The sequence below is a fragment of the Phytophthora cinnamomi genome (assembly GCF_018691715.1).
Source record: "Phytophthora cinnamomi strain GKB4 chromosome Unknown Contig23, whole genome shotgun sequence".
Classification (NCBI taxonomy): domain Eukaryota; phylum Oomycota; class Peronosporomycetes; order Peronosporales; family Peronosporaceae; genus Phytophthora; species Phytophthora cinnamomi.
In genome coordinates this window covers 1346673-1369520 of record NW_027150956.1, presented here as the reverse complement: position 1 = coordinate 1369520, position 22848 = coordinate 1346673, and the positions used below count along the sequence as shown (strand labels likewise).

The following is a 22848-nucleotide window of genomic DNA, read 5'->3' as shown; positions in this document are numbered from 1 at the left end:
CCGCGATGAAGTATTACTCGAAGGAGCTATTCCGCCAATGATGGCACTTATGCGAGCCGGAAGTAACCTAGTAAAAGAGAGCGTGGTGTCAACCCTCGGAAAACTCGCGGTCAACGACAACGTTTATACGGAGGTCACAAGCGGTCTCGAGCAATTCGTTGCGTATTTGCAAGCTCGTACTGAGCAGCAAAAAGATTACGACACGCGAACAATCGGAGAGCTCGGCAGGACCAATGATGAAACCCGATGTATCACGCTTTTGATCTCACTCCTGCGATACGAAATCGATCGGCACAAAGTTTACGCAGTGAATGCACTTGGTGATCTTGCCGTCAATGACTCGGCCCGCGCTGTAATGGTTCGAGGAGGAGCCATACCGCCCCTGATCGCACTTCTGCGAGTAGGAACCGACAAACAACAAGAGAGCTCGCTGTGCACACTCGAGAAAATTGCAACGAATGACGAAGCCTGCCAGGAAATTGAGCGTGTAGGAGGGGTTGAGCCTTTGGCTTCACTTTCACGAACTGGTACCGACCAGCAAAAACATTTCGCTGCAAGCTTGATCGAGATGTTGCGCAAGACCAACGATGAGCTTCGTGTTGAGCTTTCACTCGAAGGTAGGGCCTGAGGCTCGTCCAAGGCAGAGCAAATAAGCAAACAAAATTCTGGCTTCATGCGACGCAAACACTGAAAAGCTCGTAGAACACCGCTGGCCATCATCGTCTGCATATCTAGGCTTTGAGCGGTATCCTCGTAGAGATCGTTGGTGTGTCGACGTTTTTTAAGCAGCGGCAACTGAAACCCGAATGCATTTCATTGCACATTTCGTTGGAGATCCCCACATCGTCGGAACACCTTGGTCAGCCGGTTCTTGATCCCAGCCTACCTTGACCGGGGCACCGACGGCGCAGTTAACTTCCTTCTACAAAGTCGAGTAAAGATTGCGACGTCAAATCACCGGGTTCCTCTACCATAGTCCAGCAGTACTGCTACATCGGGCTGCTTCGACAGCAACTTGCATAGTGCACAGCACTTTTTCTTCGGTGCACAGCGCAGCGAGCTCTCTCACAAACCAAACTCCACTCAAGCCTCAGCCTGACGCAGCTTGGCGTCACTGCTTGCAAGGCGGAACAGTGGCTGTGAAGAGTTAGTGCCTACAGGATGCGGGTGTGTGTGGACCAACGTCTACACATCCGCATCGCTGCTCTGCTCTTCATCTCGTAGCTCCGACAAGAAAAGGTATTGCGTACAGATCCTCATCGCTGGCAGCCTCGCTAAATTTGCAAATGCGAGGGCACTGCTGCTCTCACCTGCAGTGGCAAGATCCATGCGTGTCAACTGAACGCTTCTGGTTGAAGCTTCGCAACGGTGTAGCCATCTGTCCGTTCGCATTTACTAGTACACTTGATGTTCGTAAAAAACGACTGAAGTAGCTTAAGGTGGCCCACAGCTGTATCGAGTGTGGTCCACATCGTGTTACTTCAGTCCGCGTTTGAATTTTGAAACCTTGGGCATACAAACCCCAAGTGTAACCGCGCCCCCTCCGCGCGAAAAGCCCCATTCGCCTTCCCAGCGGCCTCGCCCAAGCCGCTTCCTGCCTCCGCCCTCGCCTCGCCCCATGGAGCGCTCTCGCAGCAGCGGCGCCGCCCCGCGCACGCGCAAGCGCGGGGCGCTGCAGGACATCAGCAACAACGCCAAGAAGCTGTCGCAGCCGCGCGCGCGGCGCGGCGCCGCCGCCATCAAGAAGGAGGCGCCGTCGGCGGCGACGGACGTGGCCAAGCCGCAGCCGCGCGCGTCGCTGCGGCGCAAGACGGCGGCCTCGACGGTGAACTCGGCGCTCAAGAGCTCCATGGCCTCCACGGCCGCCAGCAAGGCCAAGAAGCGCGCGGCCGTGAGCAAGAAGGCGGAGGCGGCGCGCGCCAAGAAGCGGCGGCTCGAGGGCGCCGAGAACCAGCCGCCGCCGCCGCACCACAAGGTGCAGACCAGCATGCTGGCCTTCCAGGCCCGGCCCGCGGCCAGGGACACGCTCTTGGCCAAGCAGGAGGCCGACAAGGAGAACGCAGAGGAGCTCAAGCCCAAGCTGGAGCCGCCGCTGGACAACCAGGCGGCGCTCGAGGTGAAGCAGGAGCCCGAGAAGCTGGAGGACAACCAGGCAGACGCAGAGCCACTCGCTGCGCAGCAGGAGGAGACGCCAGAGACGCAGGAGCCGGACCAGCGCCTGGCGGACGAGGCTGTTGTTGCTGCCCCACGCGACGACTACGCCCCTCGGCCCTACACGTTCACGTTCGACCACCGGAGCTCGTGCTTCGACCGGGAGACGTACGCGGCGGCGGTGCGCGACATCGACGCTCCGTCCCCCACGACGAGCTCGCACCACGCGAAGCTCGTGCGCGAGCTGGACGCGTACTACAGGAAGCACGAGACCAAGTACCTGCCCGAGGCAGACTACATCGGCACGGTGCAGCTCGACATTAACGAGAAGATGCGCACCATCCTGGTGGACTGGCTCGTCGAGGTCGGCGAGGAGTACGAGCTCGACTCGCTGACGTTCCACAAAGCGGTACGAGCTGGGCTGCGCTGTTTCCCCAGCAGGCGAACGGACTGCGTTTCTCACTTTGCTGTATCGCAGGTTAACCTCGTGGACCGCTGCCTCAGGAAGATCAAAATCACAAGGAAACAGTTTCAGCTTCTTGGATGCGCGTGTATGATGATTGCTGCAAAGTTCGAGGAGGTGTACGGCCCCAACGTGGAGGAGTTTGTGTACATTTCCGACCAGACGTACACGGCGGAGGAGGTACGCCTGGCAGTGACCATCTTGACGTGATGTTAGGACGATTTTTAACTGTTTTGTGATTCTCGCAGATGCTGGACATGGAGGCCAAAGTGCTCAATGCGCTTGAGTACCGCGTGGCGTCAACTACTTGCTACGGCTTTATGCATCGATACATGAAGGCGGGTTGCACGACGGACAAACAACGGTCGCTGGTGTCGGTACGTTTTGTGAACCTTTGTGTTTTCATGTTTAGGATGTGAGTTCTTACCAGCTACTTTGTCTTGTTTTCCTCAGTACCTTTGTGACTTTGCACTACTCTATTACCACATGGTGCGATTCAAACCTTCTATCCTGGTGGCTTCGGCGGTGTATCTCGCACGCCTAATGACCGGAGAGACGGATGCGTGGACGCCAACGCTGCATCACGTTACTCAGTACAACCCGTTAGAGCTCCAGGATTGCATCGTAGAGCTCCATCGGCTGCACTCGATCGAGGTGCAGATAGTGACCACGCAGCAGGACAAGGCGAAGGCCGTGAGTGAGAAGTACCTGGCGGACAAGTTTCATTCGGTCAGCACAGTTCCGTCGTTCAGCAAGGACAAGCTGACGGAATCCTTCGACCAGTACAGTACGCCTTCTTGAAGAGGCCCCGCGGGGAGTGGATAGCGGTCGGCAGTGCCGCGAGTCCGCTGGAAGTTGGTCGAGCAGGGCACTGCTTCGGGAGCGCTGGCACATGCTTCTTAGATCGCGTCTCGACGTCAACCGTGCACACAAGCTTCCAGGAACGATGTAGCACCAACAGGAAGCAGGCTCCCTCGTATTATTGTCATCATTATAGGTCAGGTTTCATTTCCCATTGCATCGGTCTACTGCAAACCCCCAATGCGTCCAACCAGTTGGAGGAAATGCTCGTGGGTTCTTACGAGCAAGTGGTGCATGGACTCGTCGACCCGTAACTAGAGTAGCACCACTGCCGCCAGCACTTCCGCGCCGCAAGACTTCGTGAAGTTGTTTCCGGCGGTGCCATGCCGAAACACGCGAGGCATGGAACAGACTGCCCAAGGCAATGCTAAACCGCTGGTCGATGTACTACTCAGAGTCGTAGAATGCCCAATTTCGTTCGAGGCGCAAGGCGGAACTCCCTCCTCCCCAGATCGGGAGGCTATCCCAGATCGGATAGTCTCGCCGAGAGAACGATAGCTCCATACAAACGAGCTCCACGTTGTCATGGATCCTCACCGAGATCGGCGCGCTTCAGCTCGCGCTCGCGCTTGCGAATGCAAAATGCTCCACGCTCCACCTGCGTCTTCGCCGTTTAACACCTTGTCCGGCCAGCTGTCGCGCACCATCACTGCGCAGCAGGAGCGTCGGCGCTGCCCAGTGAACTGCGTCCGATGGGGAGCGTCAAAGTGCGTCCGCCATCTTTCAGTCGCTCCCTCCTGTCACGACCTGAAGGCCATGGAGCCAGCACGTAAGCCACGGCGACGTGGATGAGGTGTCCAGCGCGCTTCTCCTCCTAGAATGGTGCCTCTGAGGGTGTAGCAGTGCCGGTCCACATTAAGTGTACAGCGACCCGAATAGAGCGCCGTGGCCGAAAATTCGAGAAGTACTACTGTTGAAGCTTTCGCTTTCATTGTGTCGGGTACGCGAATTCTATCACAGGTCTATTAAATTACAAGATTCAATTCAGAGGCTTCACTCTCAGTACTGGTAAAAAGTTCTCTCAGGGTTATGCAGTCTTGCTGCGAGGACAGAGCCGGGGCGCGCAGCTGTTTGCCATTTCGCCAGACTTGCTTTTTGTATGGGGCGGGCGTTCCAGCATCTTTCTCTCCTAAGACCGCCCCCCGGGTGTGCTGCACACCAGCGTCGCTCCCTTTTTCCTCCCTCTTTGCCAGCCAGCCAGCCAGTCTCGAACCTCCCCGCCCGCCTGCAGCAGGGAGCGATCGATCGCCTGATACATTAGCGCAGTAACCCCCGCACCCCCTTTATAGACTACAGCACTCCAGCATGTTCGGCGGCGGCTTCGAGAGCTTCTTCGGCGGCGGCTTCGAGGGCGGCCCGGGCGGCCCGTCCAAGCCCGTGGACAACAACAAGTTCTACGAGGCGCTGGGCGTGGCCAAGACGGCCACGGCCGCCGAGATCAAGAAGGCCTACCGCAAGCTGGCGCTCAAGAACCACCCGGACAAGGGCGGCGACCCGGAGCTGTTCAAGACCATCACGGTGGCCTACGAGGTGCTCTCGGACCCGGAGAAGCGCGAGCTGTACGACCAGTACGGCGAGGAGGGCCTGCAGAACGGCGGCGGCGGCGCGGACGCCAGCGACCTGTTCAGCCAGTTCTTCCGCGGCCAGGGCGGCGGCCGCCGGCCGCGCGGCCCGCAGAAGGGCGAGGACCTGACGCACCCGCTCAAGGTGTCGCTCGAGGACCTGTACAACGGCAAGACGGTCAAGCTGGCCGTGAACCGCGACGTGCTGTGCAGCCGCTGCGAGGGCCGCGGCGGCGCCGAGGGCGCCGAGAAGACGTGCGACACGTGCCAGGGCCGCGGCATGCGCGTGCAGCTGCGCCACATCGCGCCCGGCATGGTGCAGCAGATGCAGAGCGTGTGCCCGGACTGCCGCGGCCAGGGCAAGAGCATCCGCGAGAGCGATCGCTGCAAGGCCTGCAAGGGCAAGAAGGTGACGAAGGAGCGCAAGGTGCTGGAGGTGCACATCGAGAAGGGCATGCGCAACGGCCAGCGCATCACGTTCTCGGGCGAGGCCGACCAGGCCCCCGGCACCGTGCCCGGCGACATCATCTTCGTGGTGCAGGAGAAGGAGCACGCGACGTTCCAGCGCAAGGGCGGCAACCTCATCATGGAGAAGAAGATCAGCCTCGTGGAGGCGCTCTGCGGCTTCGAGATGATCGTGGAGCACCTGGACGGCCGCCACCTGCACATCAAGACGCGGCCCGGCGAGATCATCAAGCCCAACCAGTTCAAGGCCGTGCACGGCGAGGGCATGCCCACCCACGGCAACCCGTTCGTCAAGGGCCAGCTCGTGATCCTGTTCAAGGTGCAGTTCCCGGAGAGCGGCAGCCTCTCGGAGAAGCAGCTTAGCATGCTCAAGGGCACGCTGCCGGCCCCCGCGCCCCTGGCGCCCGTGGCCGAGTCGGAGGAGTGCTTCCTGTCGGAATTCGACGCCGAGGCCGCCAAGGCCGAGCAGCAGCAGCGCGAGGCCTACGACTCGGACGAGGAGCGCGGCGGCCAGCGCGTGCAGTGCCAGCAGCAGTAGGCGCGTGCGTGCGGGAGGGAAGGTTAGACTCGGCAGAGGACGAGGGCGCTGTGTGCGGCGCTGTGTTGCACTCCGGAGGCGCGCGGCCGGGAGTTGATAAGCCGGAACCACGTCTTGTTGTGATCACTGCACCAGTGCTTTCCAGTAGCGAACCATACGTTAACATGAAGAAAAGAGAGAAAAAATGCAAAACAGTTTTTAGGATTCCTTGTGCAGCCACCGCAGCTTTTCCGGCGGAAGACAACACTAACGCGCAATGCTATGTTAACGTGTCAATCTATTGTACTGGATTGACGACACGCTATCTGCAGCTTTAGCTGATTAGCTGCCAATGCAGCAGTCCTTTATCTCAAAATGGTCCCCAACACGCACGAATTGAAGCGGGCATTGAGTACCCATGACAGATGAGACCCTGTCAAGACCTCGTACCAACGCTTAGCGCCAAGACCAGGCCAGATGATACAAACTGAAGTGGGAAACCGCAAATGGGAACGTCTTGCATTGATTCTTAACGCAAAGAGCTCAACACGAGTCGCTTCCACTCCCCGGCAAGGAAGGAAGTTCACGCTGGACGCCTGCTCTCTCACTCTCACTGAATCTCGTGATACCTTAAGTCACCACTCAACCCCCGAAAGAGACGAGAGAGCCGACACCTAGGGAAACGCGCAGAAGGCTCCACATCCCAGTAGCTGCTTACTCGTCGACGGTGTCGTTCTGGAGGCCCTTGAAGCTGGCCACCTGCACGTGCTGCACGAGCGTGTAGAGCTTCTCCTTGGCGTCCTCGTCGTCGTTGCGCTTGCGCGACAGGCGCACGCGCACGCGGTAGGGCACGTTGCGCACACCCTTGGACCAGATGAACTTGTTGAGCTTCGAGTCGATGCGCACGTCCTGGGTCTTCATGGTCACCTGGGCGAACTTCTTGATGGCGCGCACGGCACGGGCGGCTTTCTTCTTAAACACGCTGTGGGTTCACGCAATAGCAAGCGCAGGAGGAGCAACGCAGAGCAGAGAGAAAGTCAAGGAAGTCTCCAAGGTGGGAGCTACGGCGAACCGAGAGGGGAATGCAAGCATGGACTATGCGTGGAAATGCAGGAGGGGTTGAAAAAGGATACCATCCGTGGAGACGCTTGTGCAGGTTGATGGTGTAGTCGCGGGCGACCACGTCCGGCGAGCGCTTGGTGTTGCGAGTCTTGGTTTCCTTGACCATGGTGAGTGTTCCTGGTGAGCTAGCTTTTCCCGAATGTTGGGCCCGGGCCCATTGGCGGAGGCCGCCAGGGAGCACAGCTAGGCACAGCCAACCGATTCGGCCCAAATACCGACGCGAACCGGTAAAAGGCGTACCAGAAATGGGGTACACATCCTGTCGAGTGGACGTGGTGTGGAGGAGGCGCTTTATTAAGTACGGTTGGTGTTTTAACGAGTCGAAACGTTTTGCCTGCTTGGGCTTTTATTCTCCGCGGGTAGTTGTTTTGCAGTGTATCGAACTCACCCAATCCAATACACAATAAAATAATAGACTAGTTTGAGAAAAAAAAATTGACGTCCAAGTCATTGATATTTTTCCTGTGTAGCAGTCGCTTGTTTCTGGATTTTGTGCCATCCACGCTTTCGACAGCGATGTCTAGCTGGAGCTCGAACCGAATTCGTAGGCGCCATCGTACGCTTCGTCCGCGCTCAAACAGTTGTGCAGCTCATACGTTGGCACGGTCAAGTTGAAAGCGGGCATTTGGCCACGCACAATTTGTCGAGGCGCTGCAGGTAGCCATTGCTGCGGATGTACGCCACCAGCAGCTTCATGCCGCAGGTGACGTTGCGGTCGTCAGCGTCGCCAAGTAGCGACGAATTCACCATACCGTGCGACGTGTAGTTAAAAGTGACCAGTTCTTTATTGCTGGTGGCGACTGGCGTCGTTCGCGAGGGAAGCACACTTGTTCCAGTATTGATCACGCTGATAAGCAACTCCGTCCACTGCGTAGTTGCCGACGCTGTATCATCACACGACGCCGACATCTCTTTTGTTTTGTGAATGCGCAATACAACTCCGTTTGGAGGTAGGGTGTCCCCAGTGGCAATGCTCGAACTTCTCAAACGTAAAATATGATGAGGTAGTAAACTAGAGAAATACGTCATTCAGCTCCGAGATTGCGTTGTATGAGGCGAGAAACTTCGAAAACTGGGTCAGGACGTTCACTTCGTCGGCGTTGCAGTTATTCAATCTGTGCACAACTGGTGGGATGAGCGCTCGTGTGTGTGTGTGTGTTTTATCAGATGCTCACCCAACGCAGAACGGAGCATGATCGATGGTGGAACGTTCGTTACCCCCCTAGCCACTAGTGAAGCGGACGTTGAGTTCCGGTCATTGTCCATTCTGGCTGTGAGATCACGATCTGCAGATGAAAGGTTGGCCGACTGGAAATGTGCTTTGCAGTCATCGTCCAGTGCGCACAGCTCCATGAAGCGCTCGCCTACCGCACCATAGCCTCGAAACGCATTCAAATGCGCGAGACGATCCTCCGGACGACGCAATGCTATCGAGAATACAGCCCTTCACGCCGACCGCGTTAAGATGCATCAGACGCCCGTCGTCATCAGCAGTGTTACAGTATTATAGAGTGAGATCTGATGCCCTTATCTGGGGGCGCAGCCTGGCACTACGGCCCCGTCTGAAGAGCATCGTTCTAACTGTAATGCATTTGATTGGGGAGACACCGCTTTCGAGTTACGGAGATTGGAATTTCAGGCTGCTGAAGATGAGCCGAGGGCGAGTCAAAACCCCCGTCGACTAGGCTCAGTAGTAGGTGCAGCAGTCCCAAAGTCGCCGCCCGCGCAGCGCAGCTAACAAGTAATACATTTTATTGGCCCCGGTAAGGGAGACGTGGCTTTCGAGTACGGAGGCTATTATTAATACAGTACCTCAATTTTTCCGTATCTGCGAATTCGGCGATGCGGATAAAAACTGTTTGATTTGCTGATCGCATACAAACATCAGCATATTTATCCATCCGGTTTATATCACGGCCAGGTTAAAACTCAAATCGAGGCTGCCTCAAAAATGCTCGCACAATAAGGCTCTACTGGTATTAGAGTCTTTAAGTTACAGAACCAAAACGAGTTTCAGCACGACAAAAAGGACCTTCGGAACGCATTGCTTATAAAGCGCTTAAGCAGAAGCAACGAAACGAAATTAAACTCCTCTACGCAGCATGCACGACGGGTGCTGAAGGTCCCTCGCAACGATTAGCTTTCATCAGTACATTTACCCTCTGATTCCGTTTCGTAGCGAAAAGCACCTACGAAACTTGTCGTCCCGAGAGAACGAAACGAAAGCGACGAGATAAAAAAATATTAGAGATTCTCAGGTTTTCTAATCAGATTTTCGTTTCGTTTTAGCCGAACGCACCTTAGAAGTCCACCCTCGCGGCAATTTGAGCTTGCCTTCTCCCAATGCCTTAGTGATGGAGCTGTTCATCGTACTCGTTTCGTGCGCGCTGGTGCACATACGACGTCGGTTTCAATACAGACTGTAGCCATCTCCGCCCTGAAGTGAGCTCATCATGCTTGGGCTGTCTTCCTCTTCGCCGCCAACGGCGATGATCAGCAACGCTGCCGCCTTTCAGTGTGTCGCTGCGCGGGGGTGCCGTGCCGAGCATGGGGTTCCTGTCTGGACTGCATGAAAGGCGAGAAACGGCGACCGAAACCATTAGATGTACGGGGTCATCGTGGCCAAGGATCCACAGCGCGCCCCGCGTGGCGAGCAGCGACTGGTTCGCAGAGCTTTCTGCTCCGTGAGGAGCATGGCAGCTCCTCCCTTCTCCTTCTCGCACACCTTTTCAACCTGAGAGCCCGTCGACCACGATGCCCCGTGCAACGTGGCAAGCTGCAGCCAGCCCCTCACCCCAAAAAAAAGTTTTTTCGACGAAGCGAAAGCCCACCAAGACGCAGGCCCGTTACCGCAAACCAGAAAGCGTTCGCTGCTTGACTCGGGGGCGCTGCCTGCATATGCATTGTATTGCTCGCAGGCTGCAGCTAAGGCGTGGCGTCCGTTGCCTCGTGTCTCAGTGAAAAAACTTGAAGTTGAAAAAACTGCCTGAGCAACGTGAAGGAGGAGCGCCGCTTGGGCGCCCAATCCGCGCAACGGCCGAAGCGCGCGATCCACCCGCTGCCTGCTTCGCGGCGCCCGTGGCATGCGCCTCGAAAGCTCATTCCGACATTTGCCCGGTCCGACCGAAGCCAGCACCCCTCCCAACTCATTCCAGCACCATGGGCTGCAGCCACTCCAAGGCCAACGACGTCGTCGTGGAGCCCATCACGGCGCCCCCGTCCGAGTGCGGCAAGGCCTCCATGGACATGGCCTTCACCGAGATCATCGTCGAAGAGGCGAGCGCGAGCGCCCCGCCGCCGCCTCTCGAGGAGGAGGAGGAGCTCGAGGTGGAGGTCGAGGCCCCAGCTGAGCCAACTGAGCCCATCGTCGTTGAAGAGGAGCCCGTCGCGGTAGACGAGCAAGTTGAAGAGCCCGTCCAAGTTGAAGTGCCTGCCCAATCAGAAACGGCGTTCGAGGAGGAGCTGGACTCGTCCTCATCGGAGGAGGAGGACCACCAAGAAGACGATGAATTCCCCGTCGAGCCCGAGGTGGAGGCCGCGGATGAGGTGGAGCTGCAGCAGCAGCAGGAGAAGTCCGCGGTGGTGGAAAAGTCCGCCGCGACGGTCACCACCGCCGCCTGGACATTCGCGGCCGAGAAGGTGGCGTTCAGCATCGGCGTGGCCTTCTTCCACATCGCGGGCGCCAACGCCGAGGGCGAGAGCGTGCACCTGGCCAAGCGCTACTCCGACTTCAAGGTGCTGCACGCCGCGATGGCCAAGCTCATGGACCGGGACGAGCTGCCGGCCATGCCCGGCACGTCGTTCCTGCAGGGCCGCAACGACAAGGCGCTGCTGCAGGAGCGCGAGACGGCCTTCGTCAAGATGCTCAATGCCATCGCCGTGCACCCCGAGGCAGCGCAGAGCGCCGCGTTCGCCGCCTTCCTGGTGTAGAGCGACAACGCGGGGCATGCATACCTGCCACTGGTAGTCTAGGTATAGAGAGAGCGGAGGACGGAGCAGCATCGAGCGACAATAGCCGACAGCGAACAGCAACAACACAGCAGGCACCTGCCTATAGATATGAACCATAAGCCTGTACAAACATGTAAATCACTTCCCTCACACACAAGCGAGTGCTCCGGCCTCATCCCGTCGAGCTTGCAGCCGCGACTACCGCCAGAGAGAGTCAGGTGAGCCGAGCGCTTCGCCACATATGTCGGTGATGTTCGTGTGTCTCCAGGGTTACTAACATGGTGACACGGCGACACTACTCGCTCGCACCGCATGGCTGTGCGATACATCTCTGGGCAGTCTGCAGATGGCTTCGCTTCTCGGCGCTGTTCTCTACGCGAACCGCTGCCATCCGCTGGCTGGCCCGCGTTCGGCAGAGGCTACTCAACCGCTGGAGCTCATTCCCGAATTCTCTCGGTCCTTCTCACCCCTTCACCCTCCCGTCACCATGGGCTGCAGTCAATCCAAGGCCACCACGGACCAGGTCGTGGAGCGCGTGTCAGTGGACACCCCCGCCGTGGAGGCGCCGGCCCCGGAGAGCGTCTCCGTCGAGGTCGCACCGGCTTCGGAGGCGCCAGCTTCGGCGTCTGCGGTCGCTCCTGCGTCTGAATCTGCTGCAGTTGAAGCTGTCGAGGAGGAAGCTCCCAAGTCGGAGGAACCCGCCACTGCACCTGTCGCTGAAGAGGAGACGCCTGCTGCTCCCGTCGAGGAGGCCGCCGACGAAGCGGCCGACGAGCCTGCAGAGGTCGAGGAGGAGAAGGTTGAAGAAGAGGCCCCCAAGTCGGAGGAGAAGGCTGCTGAAGCCGAGTCGGAGGAGGTCCCCGTTGAAGCGGAGGCCCCCAAGTCGGAGGCTCCAGCTGAAGAGGAGGCGCCCAAGTCGGAACCTGCTCCTGAAGAGGTCGAGCCCAAGCCCGAGCCCGCAGCTGAAGCCCCCAAGTCGGAGGTCGAAGCCGCAGTGGAAGCGCCTGCAGAGGAGGAGGAGACGCCGGTCGAGGCCCCCAAGCCCGAGGTCGTCGAGGCCGCGGCCCCCGTCAGCGAGGTGAAGACGCAGGCCGTTGAGCCCGCACTCACCTTCACGGCAGAGGAGGTGACCTTCAACGACAAGGGCGTGGCCTTCTACCACTTCGACGGCTCGGACGCCAGCAACCCGGCCAACGACGTGCACGTGAGCAAGCGGTACTCGGACTTCAAGGCGCTGCACGCGCAGCTCGCGCAGCTGCTGGCGGACAACCAGGACGGCAAGGCGTCGGACCTGCCGCCGCTGCCCAAGGCCTCGCTGCTGCAAGGCCGCAAGAACAAGAAGATGCTGCAGGACCGCAAGACGCAGTTCACGGCCCTGCTCAACGCCGTCGCGGCCCACCCCGCGGCCGCCCAGAGCGACGTCTTCAAGGCCTTCTTGGCGTAGACTCAGCACAGCTCGAGCACCACTTTATTCTGCGCTATAATGTACAATTCACCTTATCCCCGAATCATCATGACCGCGCAGTTCCTGTCAAGTGCAGGAACACGGTCAAGTGTCGCTGTTCCATTGAAGTTTCGGCGACTAGAACACGATATCGCTACGCGTTGCCACGTCGTGCTAAAGGCTTATCGGCTCTGTACTGTATGTCGCTTGCTAGCTCAGAGCGATGGGATTCAGATGGTCATGCGGTGCTGGCGACAATGGAGTCCCCGACGCTGTCAGCTCAACAACCTGTGCGTTAAACAAGCTGCGTGTAATAGAGCGAGTTGCCCGTAAGAAATGCGCTCAGGTGCTGCTTGGGGACAGCCGGCGCTCTCCAGCCCATGTGTGCGCAGCACTCTGTGAGAAATTGGCAATGCGTGCGCTGGTGCCCCGACGACAGACGACGCCCCAGCGAAAAGGAGCAGGCAGAAGCACCACAAACGACCAACGGCGGTCACTCTGCATTCTCCACGGTTGTCCTCAAGCCGATAGTCCGCCCTACGGCTCACCCACCTCGCCGAGTACTATGGGCTGCGCGCAATCCAAGACGAACGAGCAGGAGGTGGTGGACCCGACCACCGACAACGTCGCCGACTTCACGGTGGCTGAGGTCGTGCTCCCCGTCGCCACGACGGACACGCCAGCTCAGGTGGTGGAGCACGAGGTGGCCAAGGAGGAGCCGGCCGTGGAGGTGAAGACTCCTGACTTCGCCCTGCAGTTCGTGCCGGGCGAGGTCAGTATCAACGAGTACGGCATCGCCTTCTACAACTTCGACGGTTCCAACCCGGCCGACCCGAGTCTGGAGGTGCACGTATGCAAGCGCTACTCCGACTTCCGGAGCATGCACGGGGAGGTCTCCAAGCTCATGGCGAGCGAGAAGAATGTCAAGGCGGAGGACCGGGACAAGTTCCAGACGTACCCGGCGCTGCCGTCCATGCCCCCCGCCAACGCCATTACGTACGTGCTGGGGCGTGGAAATCCCAAGGTGGTAAAGGAGCGCGAGGCACAGTTTGTCAAGATCCTGAACGCCATCGCCAAACACCCGATTGCGGCTCGCAGCAAGCCGTTTACGGAGTTCATGACCTAGATAAATTACTGCCCTTGCGTCGGATAGAGACCGATCGAAGGCCCCTGCCAATAAATATGCCTTTGCCCACCGAACTTCTTTTACACAAGCTTTGATTCCCATTGAGTTCAATGTCAAGAGTGCGCTGGCATGTTGCAAGCCCAAGACCAGTGCTCTGATACAAGTTCTAATGGCTGAGCCCGGTACTTCACTGCATGTTGCCTGCTGGTGCACTGGCATTGTTAAATTTTCACGCACCTTGCTTGATGAGGTTCTTTAGCGAGAGTCTGTTGTCGGCTGCTTTGTGAGATTGCTGTTTCTGCCCACATGAACAGCAGTTCGGAGGGGAGAGAGAGGTTCAGATGGAGACCGGATTCCGTGACGCGTACTCTGCCGGGCTTGTCTATCCATTGCAATGATGAAGGCATCCCGATGAAGGCATCCCGTTGCCATCCGAAAAGTTGACACGCTACCAACTCCATCGGCGGTGGTCATTTCCGAAGTTGCGCCGGGTCTGCAGTTTTGCGCGAGATCACCATGGGCTGCTCTCACTCCACGACGAACAACCCCACGCAGCAGTTCAGCGGCATCGAGTTCTCCATCACCGAGCTGTCCGTCGCCAAACGCCCCGGTGGGCCCGACGTCGGGCCCGTTCGCACGGAAAGGGTAAAGCTGCGTCGCCATAACTTGTCACCAGGAGAACCCGAACTAGAGGACGAGCTGATCCCAACAGCGGCAGCCAAGCCGAAGCAGCTTCCAGCCGGCGTTCTGATGTTTTCGGTGACCAAAGTCGTCGCGAACGAGGACGGCGCCATTCTCTACGTCTTCAGCGGCACGACTGCAGAGGACCCCACGGACGAAGTGGTTATTTCGAAGCGGTACTCTCAGTTCAAGGCGATGCACGCGCAGATCTCGGAGCTGATGGCGAGAGAACGGAACGTCCCGCTAACGCAGCAGCACTTGTTCGCGACCCACCCAGCGCTGCCTGAGATGCCCAAGGCGAACGCATGGACGTACGTGCGCGGGAGCTACAGCGATCGCGTGTTGGAGGAACGGGAGGAGCAGTTCACGAGGATCCTGAACGCCATCGCCCGCCACCCCGTGGCCTTCAAAAGCAAGACCTTCACGGACTTCTTGCTGGGCTAAGCCAGCCTACAGTTCGTAGCTGTGTATCACCATTTATAAGACACAATCGGTCTCCTCCCTAGGTTTGAGATGCTGGATGCAGTTGACGTTGAAGTGGTCAAATGTAGCCATGTTCGAAAAAAAATCGCCGGAAAACGGATTTTCAGTTGTGCAGCACCATGTGCTTGGCGAAACCCATGCTAACGCGTTACGCGTGCGACACACTGGCGCCGGAGCCGTGAATTCCGCTGTGCAAGCCGCGTATTACAGGCTCCGGCACGCCGAGTTATCGCATTTGCAACGTCGAAAACAGCCATCGGTTCAGCGCTGCGTGCTCGAGATGGTGAACTGCTCTTCAACCGTAGCGCTGGCAGAGACGTAGACGAACATGGCTACACAGACGAGTGCATGTAGTGAGTGCACCCTGAACGGTATGGAGACCAGTGTGCAGCTCGAATGAAGGTGGTGACCACCAACCTGCTGTCCGAAGAGAAAACATATTCTCTCTCGCCGGCCTGTGTCTCAGTGCCAGTCCTGCAACTTCGCTTCTCTCGGAGATCGAGCGAGCGACCGCCTGCCCGCCTGTCCGGGCGTCTCCGCAGTCTGCAACAGTATCCAGCCCCACGAATTCGTGAATTCGTGGCGCCTGTCACCATTGCAATCGCCAAGTGACCGGCGCGGCGCTTCGTTACTCCCTAGTTTAGTCCGCAAGTCCCGCGTTGCACCGCAATTCATACCGGTAGCAGCGTCATGGGCTGCAAGAACTCCAAGGACGCGACGCTGGCGCAGAGCGTGCCGCTACGCCCGTCGACGCCGTCCTTCCACGCACAGAACTCGAAGCTCTGGGTGTCCGCCAGCGACTCGCAGGCCAACGACTTCCGGGAGGAGCCGCCGTCCTTCGTCGTGTCGGACAGCGCCGAGCTCGTCGGCAGCTCGGACGGCGAGCCCGTGCACGGCATGGTGAGCGCCTTCACCTTCAGCTTCATCCAGGCGTCCGAGACCAGCAGCACCAACTCCAGCCTCGGCCTAGACAGCTCGCTCGTGTCGGACGACCAGAGCTCGCCCGGTCCGCCGGAATCGCTCACGTTCACCATGACAGGCGACCCGATCGAGCTCACGCCCATTCCGGAGGAGCGCTCGGGCCCCAGGGAGGGCGTCGACGCGCAAGTGCCTCTGGGCGAGAGCGCGGTGACGGAACCCGAAGGCGAGTCATCGCCCGGCGCAGCGATGCACGTGGTGGAGAGCAGCGGCGTGGCGAGCGAGTCCACCGTGACGGAGTCCAGCGAGATGCTGGTGACCGACTTGGACGCTTCCGGGTTCAGCCACCGCAGCGAAGAGAGCAGCAGCAACAACAACACCGGCGACCCCAGGCGATCCGCGGTCGTGTCGGACGGCAGCGAGGCCGGAGAGTACATGGTCACGGAGACGGGGGCGGTCGTGCGTCAAGAAACCTCCGTGGATCCCGTTCCGGAAGCCTCGACTGGTGAAGACTCGGTGGAGCGTGAATCCATTGAGGCAGTCGCTGCGGCGGTGGTGCAGGAAGTGGTAGACGGCGCTGTGGCTGCTGCTTCAGCTGGAAGTGTGCACGAACCCCGTGACCGCGCAGCGCTAGTCGCGCAGAGCAGTTTGCAGGTGGAGATATCGAGTGCCGAGATCTTCCACCTCAGCTTCAAGCCGCAGCCGTCCCCCAGCGCGTACGTCGCCCCGGTCTACGCCATTGTGGGCACGTCCACGGACAAGAAGGGCGTGGTGCTGTACCACATCCAGCTCATGGACGACGTCACGGACAGCGCAAGGTGGTCTGCGCCGCAGCTCCGACGCTACAGCCAATTCAGCGAGATGTATATGAAGCTGAAGGAGACCAAGCTTCCTGCAGCCGACAAGCTCCCGAAGCTGCCTCGAGCAGGCGTGGCGCAGTTTGTGCGCGGTCGACAGAGCAAGACGACGATCGAAGAGCGCCTGCAGCAGTTCTCCTACGTGTTGCGATACATCGCTGAGCACCGTCAACTGCACAACAGCTCCGTGTTCCAGAACTTCCTCACTCAGCAGTAGTGCGTCCGTCATCTATGGTGATCACCAATTGCCATGCCCTCTTCTCCCCCCGAGCACAGCGCGATTTTGCTGTACCAATTCACACCATCGAGGACGTGCGATAGTCACCCCATTAGCTAGTCTTCGTAGCTGCTGCAGTGCCCTGCAGCGTATGAACATGAACCGTTTTGCCATTTTGCCCAACTGAGCCAAATCTGCAGTTGTCCATTTTACGTTGAACTTGCCGGCCTGATACCTTCGCGTTGCCGTCGTTTCTTGGCGTGGGGACCGGTCTATGGTGCTGGTGCTACCTCGAATCCACTTGGGGTTCCAGTTCGGCAGCCCTAGCGAGCTCCAGCTGGCGCGTGGAATGTCCCCATGCGCGTAGCACGGTAGAGATCTCGCTCGATGCCTGATGGTTGCGAAGCGCTCAGGCAGCAGGACACACAGAACTCAAATTGATAGGCGAGCGAGCACTTTGAAGCGAAAGCCGAAGAGCTCCAACTCACAAATCCCGACTAAGGCACTTCGCCACTAGCAAACAAAGTTTCGTTGACAACTTTCGACGACACAGAGTGCTTCCCATAGTAGGTATAATCCCGCAAATGAGCACCGCGGAAGTTGTCGCCACCCAGTTGAACGACAAGAGCTTGAGGCCCGAAGACACGCACACAGTATCATCAGAGGGTAGTCTCTCTCAGTCGCAGTGTACGCCGGACGCCGCGGATTGGGAAGACGAATTCGTAGATGCAATGGAGCCTCCGCCGTCCACGTCGGGGGTGTTGATGGCTGTTGATGGAACTGCACCGCCGTTGTCTGGGGTGTACGAGGACGCATTAGAGGCGACGGAGCAGCAGGTGGAAGCGGCATTGCAATCGACAAGTTCGGACGGAAGTGGGAGGCAGTCCACCATTCAAGAGGAGGAGGAAGACGACGAAGAAGCGGCGACGGAAGCTGTGGAGGTCGAAGCTGAGGTGGTTGCGGTCGTTGAGGACGTTTTGGAGGCTACCGCGATAGTGGAAACTTGCCCAACACCTACCGCGGACAGTCGAGAGGAGGAGCATGAGGAACCCATTCACGAAAATGTGAACACTCGAGAACCGGCACATGTTGAATTTGTACAAACCGAAGATATCGTCGACGAAAATGTGGGGGAGTCTGAATTGAATGAGATAGCTCTTGACGAAGGATATGTCGCCGACGAAGATAAAACTGATGCACAAACCACTTCGGATGAGAACACAGTGGAGGAAGCTGAGCTGGAAGGCAAATCGGTCGATGCAGGAGATGATGCACTTCCAGCGGAAACAGCAAGCTGTGAAGAGGAAGGGAGCGATCTTGCCTTAGCGCAAACTACTATGGACGAAAATTTATCTAGCGAGAAGATAGCGGACGGGCAAGGAAATGCGTCTGTAGATCCGGACGAAGCAAGCAAGGAAGAAAATGCAATGGATAGCACCGTCGTTAGTGACTCGGAGCAAGTACCTGCTGAGTTCGGAGTTGACAATGCAGGAGAGATTGCTCCTTGCGAGCAGAATGTAGAAAACTCTGTCGAGAAGACTGCAGATATCGACTCGCCGAAGGATGTCACACCTACCTCAAAGGAAGAGATAATAACGGAGGTAGGTGTCGTTGACGAGGACAAGGACGGAGTTGTTGAGAAAATACAAGCAACCACAGTGGTGGACGCAGCAAGCGATGATGCGGCGGCGGAGATACTTTTTGGTGAAGAGACGGTAGAGGTTCACCACCCAAGCCAGCTATCAACTGTGGACACTGCTTCGGAACATCCAAGTTCAGCAATTGATGCGAGTCTTGAGAGCGAGGAATCCCCAGGCAAGGACCCCGTCAAGAATGAAGTTGAGGTAGCAGCAGTCGATCAAGAAGCCAACGCTAAAGATGACGGGAGCATCGAGGCCCTTGCCGATGAAGCAGTCCCTGAAATCCAAGCCTTTGCAACTGACAAAGATACTTCTCAGGAGGAACCTATTGCGGAAGAGGTTAGCGGAGAAAAACCCAGTATGCCTGCCGATGAACAAGTCATGGTACCAGAGTCTAAAACGAATCCGGCAGAAAGTGTGACCAAGGCAACTGATAAAGTCTCAGTTGAGGGAACGGAACAGGAACCATCCCATCCGGAAGAAAATGTGAACACCGTTCACGCTGGAGGCGCTGATGCGGAAGAAATCATCGTTCAGGTTGCAACAGATTTGGTTGAAGCGGTCCAAGTGGAAGAGAACCAACACGAAGAGATCGATGGGGCAGAAGCATGTCAATCTGAAGCCCCAGTAGAACCAGAGGACGGTGAAGGTGGTGGCACTGAGGAAAAGCCAGTAGCCAAACTTGTTGACGGACACCCCGATGCCGGAGTCGCTGCACCAGCGGACAACAGTGTTGATACGACCGAGGCTGTTGCCAACGCAGTCGCGCCGGAACATAACCCAGCGGAAGAAGTGACCGAGGTCGCTCCTGTGTTGAAGGAGGTCCCCAACAGCTCACGCAGAAAGAGCAGTGACGACCATGAGCACGGTAACCCCGCTGCCGTTTCCCTGCTGCCGAGACTGGCACCGTCCTCTGGCACCACGACCACGACATCGATCGACCCTTTCGTCCTTACGGCGGACAGCAACGAGATGCTCGAAGTACACTTCCCCCCGCAGCGGTTCACGTACAACGTCTTCGGCTTCTCGATCGAAAATCGCGTGGTCTTCTATCATATACACCGGAGCGACCGCCGCACGGGCATTCGCGAACCGGCCATCCTTAAGCGCTACACGGACTTCCGCGAGTTGCAGATCCAGCTGCTCGATTCGTGCCTACGCGCCGCTGCCGACATGCCCCGCATCCCCCGACCGCACCTCGGCACCGTGCTGCGTGGCTACAAGAGCAAGAAGACCATCGAGATCCGCGAAAAGGCCTTCCGCGCGCTGCTCCGGTACATCGCGCAGTACCCGGCGCTCCACGGCAGCGCCACCTTCGAGCGGTTCATCACCACGAGTCGAGCCACCGCCAACGGAGGGTGGATGTGAACGAAAGACCGAATATGCAGTACGATACGATACGATATCTAACGTGTTGAAGTTGTCGGGCTTTCGTGCTGTCCGTGCACGCCACGCACGAATTTTGGTGCAAATTTTCTGGTCGTCAGCTAGCGCCTATCCGCCATGTGCAGGTGAAGTTGCGATGTCTCATGCCTGTCATAGTTCGGCCACGCAGGACGTGCGGCAGGTACCATCTGCAGCGGCAGCACCTGACACCATAAACGAACTCTCCCGCCCACAGTCTCAATTTCCAGTGGCATTTTGGAAGTTCCCACTCAACACGAACATGTCGGACGCAACCTGGTACTATTGCACCCTGCTGGAGCAGACCTCGGAGGAGGTTCCTGTCGTCCAAGCTCGTCAGAATGGGACGGAAGACGTCACGAAGATTTCGACCGTGAGATCCGAAGTCTCGCAGGCGGTGGAGATCAACGGGGACGAGGAACTCGCCGTTGCCCTATCGACGTACGTGCTGGCCGCTTCGATTGCGGCTACGACTACGACGGAGGTGAAGGAGATCAAGAAAGAAGAGGTGGTGGTCAAGAAGCAAGAAGTTAAGGTTGAGAAGGTCGAGCCTGAGCCTGTCACCCCCGTGGAGAAGCCGACCGAGTCGGTGGTGGTTGAGCGTGCAGCGACCGAAGCTGCGGTCGAGACGGTTCCTGAGCAAATCACGCCCGAGTCTGTTGCAGCCGCGACGGTGGTTGAGAACGAGCCGCTGGCTGCCGAAGAACAGGCCGCTGAGCCTGTGGCCGAGGAAGAGCAGAACGAGAGCGAAGTCGCTGTTGAGGCGGAGAGTGTTGATGTTGTCAAGGCTGACGAGGTGATTGAGGAAGTGGTCGCTGAGTCTGCTGCAGTGGAGGAAGCTGTTAGCGAAGCTCCTGAGCCCGTTGAAGAAGTTATCAACGATATCGTCGAGGCTGCTATTGAGGTGGTCGCGGTTGAAACGGTGATCACTGCGGAACCTGTGGTCGAGGTAGAAATGGTCGAGTCTGCTACAATTGAAGAAGTGGCTGCTGAAGACGCTGTTCATCTCGTTGCAGTTGAGGAGGCCGTCGAGGAAGCCGTGAACGAGGTCGCCGTGGTCGTGGACACTGTTCATAACGCTGTGGAGACTGTTGCAGTTGTCGAGGAAGAGATCGTTGAGGCTGTCGTGGCCCAGGCAGAAGTCGAAGAGGAGAAGCCTGCAGAACTCGAGCGGGTTGTTGACGAGCCTGTGTCCGAGCCCGCCGTTGCTGACGAAGCGACTAAAGAGGTGGCGGAAGCTGCAACGGAAGCACCAGCGTCTCCTGCCCCGGAAGAGAAGTCCGAGGACGCGGCGCTCGACACGATTGATGACGAACCGAGAAAGCTCGTCACGAGGATGCCTTCAATTCCTGAGGACGAAGAGAACGTGGCTGAGGCTGATCAAATCGCAGAGGATGAAGCGGTTGCCGAGCCTGTCGAGGCTGCAGCGATGGAGATGGAAGAGGATGCTGTTGAAGTGGCTGAAGCGACCCCGGCTGTGAAGGAAGCGCCTGCACCGGCGAAGACCGTTGCTGATGACGAGTCCGACACCCAGTCCGAGGTTTCGGAGGCGACTGCTATTGAATCTGCTGAGCCTGCTCCTGTTGCCAAGGTTGATGAGGAGCCCGAGTCCGAGATCGAGGAGACAATGGTTATCGACGCTGACCTGGCCGCAAAGGAAGCCGCTGCAGCTGAAGCCAAAACTCAAGAAGCCTCATCCTTCAGTTTCATCCCGGAACAAATCCGCAAGAACAGCTACGCGGTGTCGTCTGTGGCTGTTGCAGTCACCACGGCCATTGTGGCAACGCTCGTGGCGCGTAGGTAGATAGGAAGGAGGTCGTATTCACCACCACTCCATAGAAATCGTCCAGAGATCACCATTCTCGTGTAAATTCCCAAAGAAAAAGGCTAAAAGTTTTGTTTTACAACTTGCACTCTCTTCTTGAAGAGCTAGGTGTATGCTGCGTACAGCCACAGTACATGTACTTTAGTTCATGTACGTCGCATAAATGTATTTGGATCGCTGCTCCTAGCTCAAGTTCGTTATCTCCATAGGATGCGATCGATGTTCCGATACTATACAGATCGAGCTGAGCAGGCGTGCTACCCGAGTCGCAGTTCGTCGCCACAGCTTGGTGGATGCACCGCAACATCATGTTGAGCTAGCTGTCACCGCGTTCTCCCTTTACTTTCGTCGTGGAGAGACACTCTCGATGTCTCAAGGTGCCGATGCTGAACACGGACCGATGATGAATTTCGAGATCTGTCTGCGGGGCTGCAGCTGGCAGAGAACTCAACGCTCCATAAAGCACAACGCGTGTTTATCAAACAATTGCTCCGTTGTGAACAAGTTGCGGCTTCCTGCTCGCACGCATCTGTTGTCTCAAAGTCAAAAGTGCGGCCAGCCATGAGAGCAAGCCGCATGCTGCAGACTTGGCTGAAGCAGCTGGAGCAGCGCGAGGTGACTGCCCACGGCTTCATCATGGAGTCCATGCGGGGCTCCATGCGGATTGGAATGACCGCCCATGCCACCCAGATGATTGATCCGACCTACCTATAGCTCATTATTCAATTCGAGCACCAACGATCACATCATAGCGACTTACTGTCGACGCCTACAACCAAGAAAACAAAACAAGACACCAACATCATGGCGACTACAAACTTACAGAACGAGTACACCAACACCAAGGCGGCTGATCCCCGCCTTCAATTGAACACCACCATTGACAACCACGCAGAGCCCAAGCGAAGCAGTCGCACCAGCTCCGCAGTAGACACCGACGACATCGAATCGCTTGACAGTGAGGTTGAAACAACGATGGACCGGGCCGAGTTTTTCCTGTACCGCACCCAATACAGCGACGACGTGGCTGGAGTATCAGCACTAGGTTTCAGATCACACACTGGCATGAACACACATACCCCCACACACAGCGTACAAGGCACAGCCCTCGTTAGTGAGGCGACGACGCCAATCCCATCGGACGAGTTGGAAATCGTGACG

At 57.8% G+C, this 22848-nt stretch overlaps 10 protein-coding genes across 10 annotated transcripts; 9 read left to right on the top strand and 1 right to left on the bottom strand.

The window, feature by feature from the left end:
* Nucleotides 1-1618: 1618 nt before the first annotated feature.
* Nucleotides 1619-3415, top strand: IUM83_05183 (Cyclin-like protein; the record flags this gene model as incomplete). Its single annotated transcript, XM_067929304.1, has 4 exons — nt 1619-2560; nt 2630-2794; nt 2863-2991; nt 3068-3415. 4 exons carry the CDS (start codon nt 1619-1621, stop codon nt 3413-3415), a joined length of 1584 nt encoding a protein of 527 aa, XP_067794829.1.
* A 1365-nt stretch (nt 3416-4780) lies between these two features.
* Nucleotides 4781-6040, top strand: IUM83_05182 (subfamily a member 2-like; the record flags this gene model as incomplete). The annotated part of the gene is made up of 1 exon (XM_067929303.1): nt 4781-6040. One exon carries the CDS (start codon nt 4781-4783, stop codon nt 6038-6040), a length of 1260 nt encoding a protein of 419 aa, XP_067794845.1.
* A 693-nt stretch (nt 6041-6733) lies between these two features.
* On the bottom strand, nt 6734-7247 carry IUM83_05181 (60S ribosomal protein L31; the record flags this gene model as incomplete). Its single annotated transcript, XM_067929302.1, has 2 exons — nt 6734-7001; nt 7153-7247. 2 exons carry the CDS (start codon nt 7245-7247, stop codon nt 6734-6736), a joined length of 363 nt encoding a protein of 120 aa, XP_067794626.1.
* Nucleotides 7248-10300: 3053 nt separating this feature from the next.
* Nucleotides 10301-11071, top strand: IUM83_05180 (Aspartyl/asparaginyl beta-hydroxylase; the record flags this gene model as incomplete). Its single annotated transcript, XM_067929301.1, has 1 exon — nt 10301-11071. One exon carries the CDS (start codon nt 10301-10303, stop codon nt 11069-11071), a length of 771 nt encoding a protein of 256 aa, XP_067794900.1.
* A 508-nt stretch (nt 11072-11579) lies between these two features.
* On the top strand, nt 11580-12536 carry IUM83_05179 (Phox homologous domain; the record flags this gene model as incomplete). Its single annotated transcript, XM_067929300.1, has 1 exon — nt 11580-12536. The coding sequence occupies one exon, from the start codon at nt 11580-11582 to the stop codon at nt 12534-12536; it is 957 nt and encodes a 318-aa protein (XP_067794914.1).
* Nucleotides 12537-13101: 565 nt separating this feature from the next.
* On the top strand, nt 13102-13662 carry IUM83_05178 (Phox homologous domain; the record flags this gene model as incomplete). The annotated part of the gene is made up of 1 exon (XM_067929299.1): nt 13102-13662. The coding sequence occupies one exon, from the start codon at nt 13102-13104 to the stop codon at nt 13660-13662; it is 561 nt and encodes a 186-aa protein (XP_067794915.1).
* Nucleotides 13663-14178: 516 nt separating this feature from the next.
* IUM83_05177 (Phox homologous domain) lies at nt 14179-14787 on the top strand (the record flags this gene model as incomplete). Its single annotated transcript, XM_067929298.1, has 1 exon — nt 14179-14787. The coding sequence occupies one exon, from the start codon at nt 14179-14181 to the stop codon at nt 14785-14787; it is 609 nt and encodes a 202-aa protein (XP_067794736.1).
* Nucleotides 14788-15516: 729 nt separating this feature from the next.
* Nucleotides 15517-16818, top strand: IUM83_05176 (phox-like domain containing protein; the record flags this gene model as incomplete). The annotated part of the gene is made up of 1 exon (XM_067929297.1): nt 15517-16818. The coding sequence occupies one exon, from the start codon at nt 15517-15519 to the stop codon at nt 16816-16818; it is 1302 nt and encodes a 433-aa protein (XP_067794721.1).
* A 584-nt stretch (nt 16819-17402) lies between these two features.
* On the top strand, nt 17403-19826 carry IUM83_05175 (Phox homologous domain; the record flags this gene model as incomplete). Its single annotated transcript, XM_067929296.1, has 1 exon — nt 17403-19826. The coding sequence occupies one exon, from the start codon at nt 17403-17405 to the stop codon at nt 19824-19826; it is 2424 nt and encodes an 807-aa protein (XP_067794916.1).
* Nucleotides 19827-20124: 298 nt separating this feature from the next.
* IUM83_05174 (uncharacterized protein) lies at nt 20125-21666 on the top strand (the record flags this gene model as incomplete). Its single annotated transcript, XM_067929295.1, has 1 exon — nt 20125-21666. The coding sequence occupies one exon, from the start codon at nt 20125-20127 to the stop codon at nt 21664-21666; it is 1542 nt and encodes a 513-aa protein (XP_067794708.1).
* Between the last annotated feature and the right edge of the window lie 1182 nt (nt 21667-22848).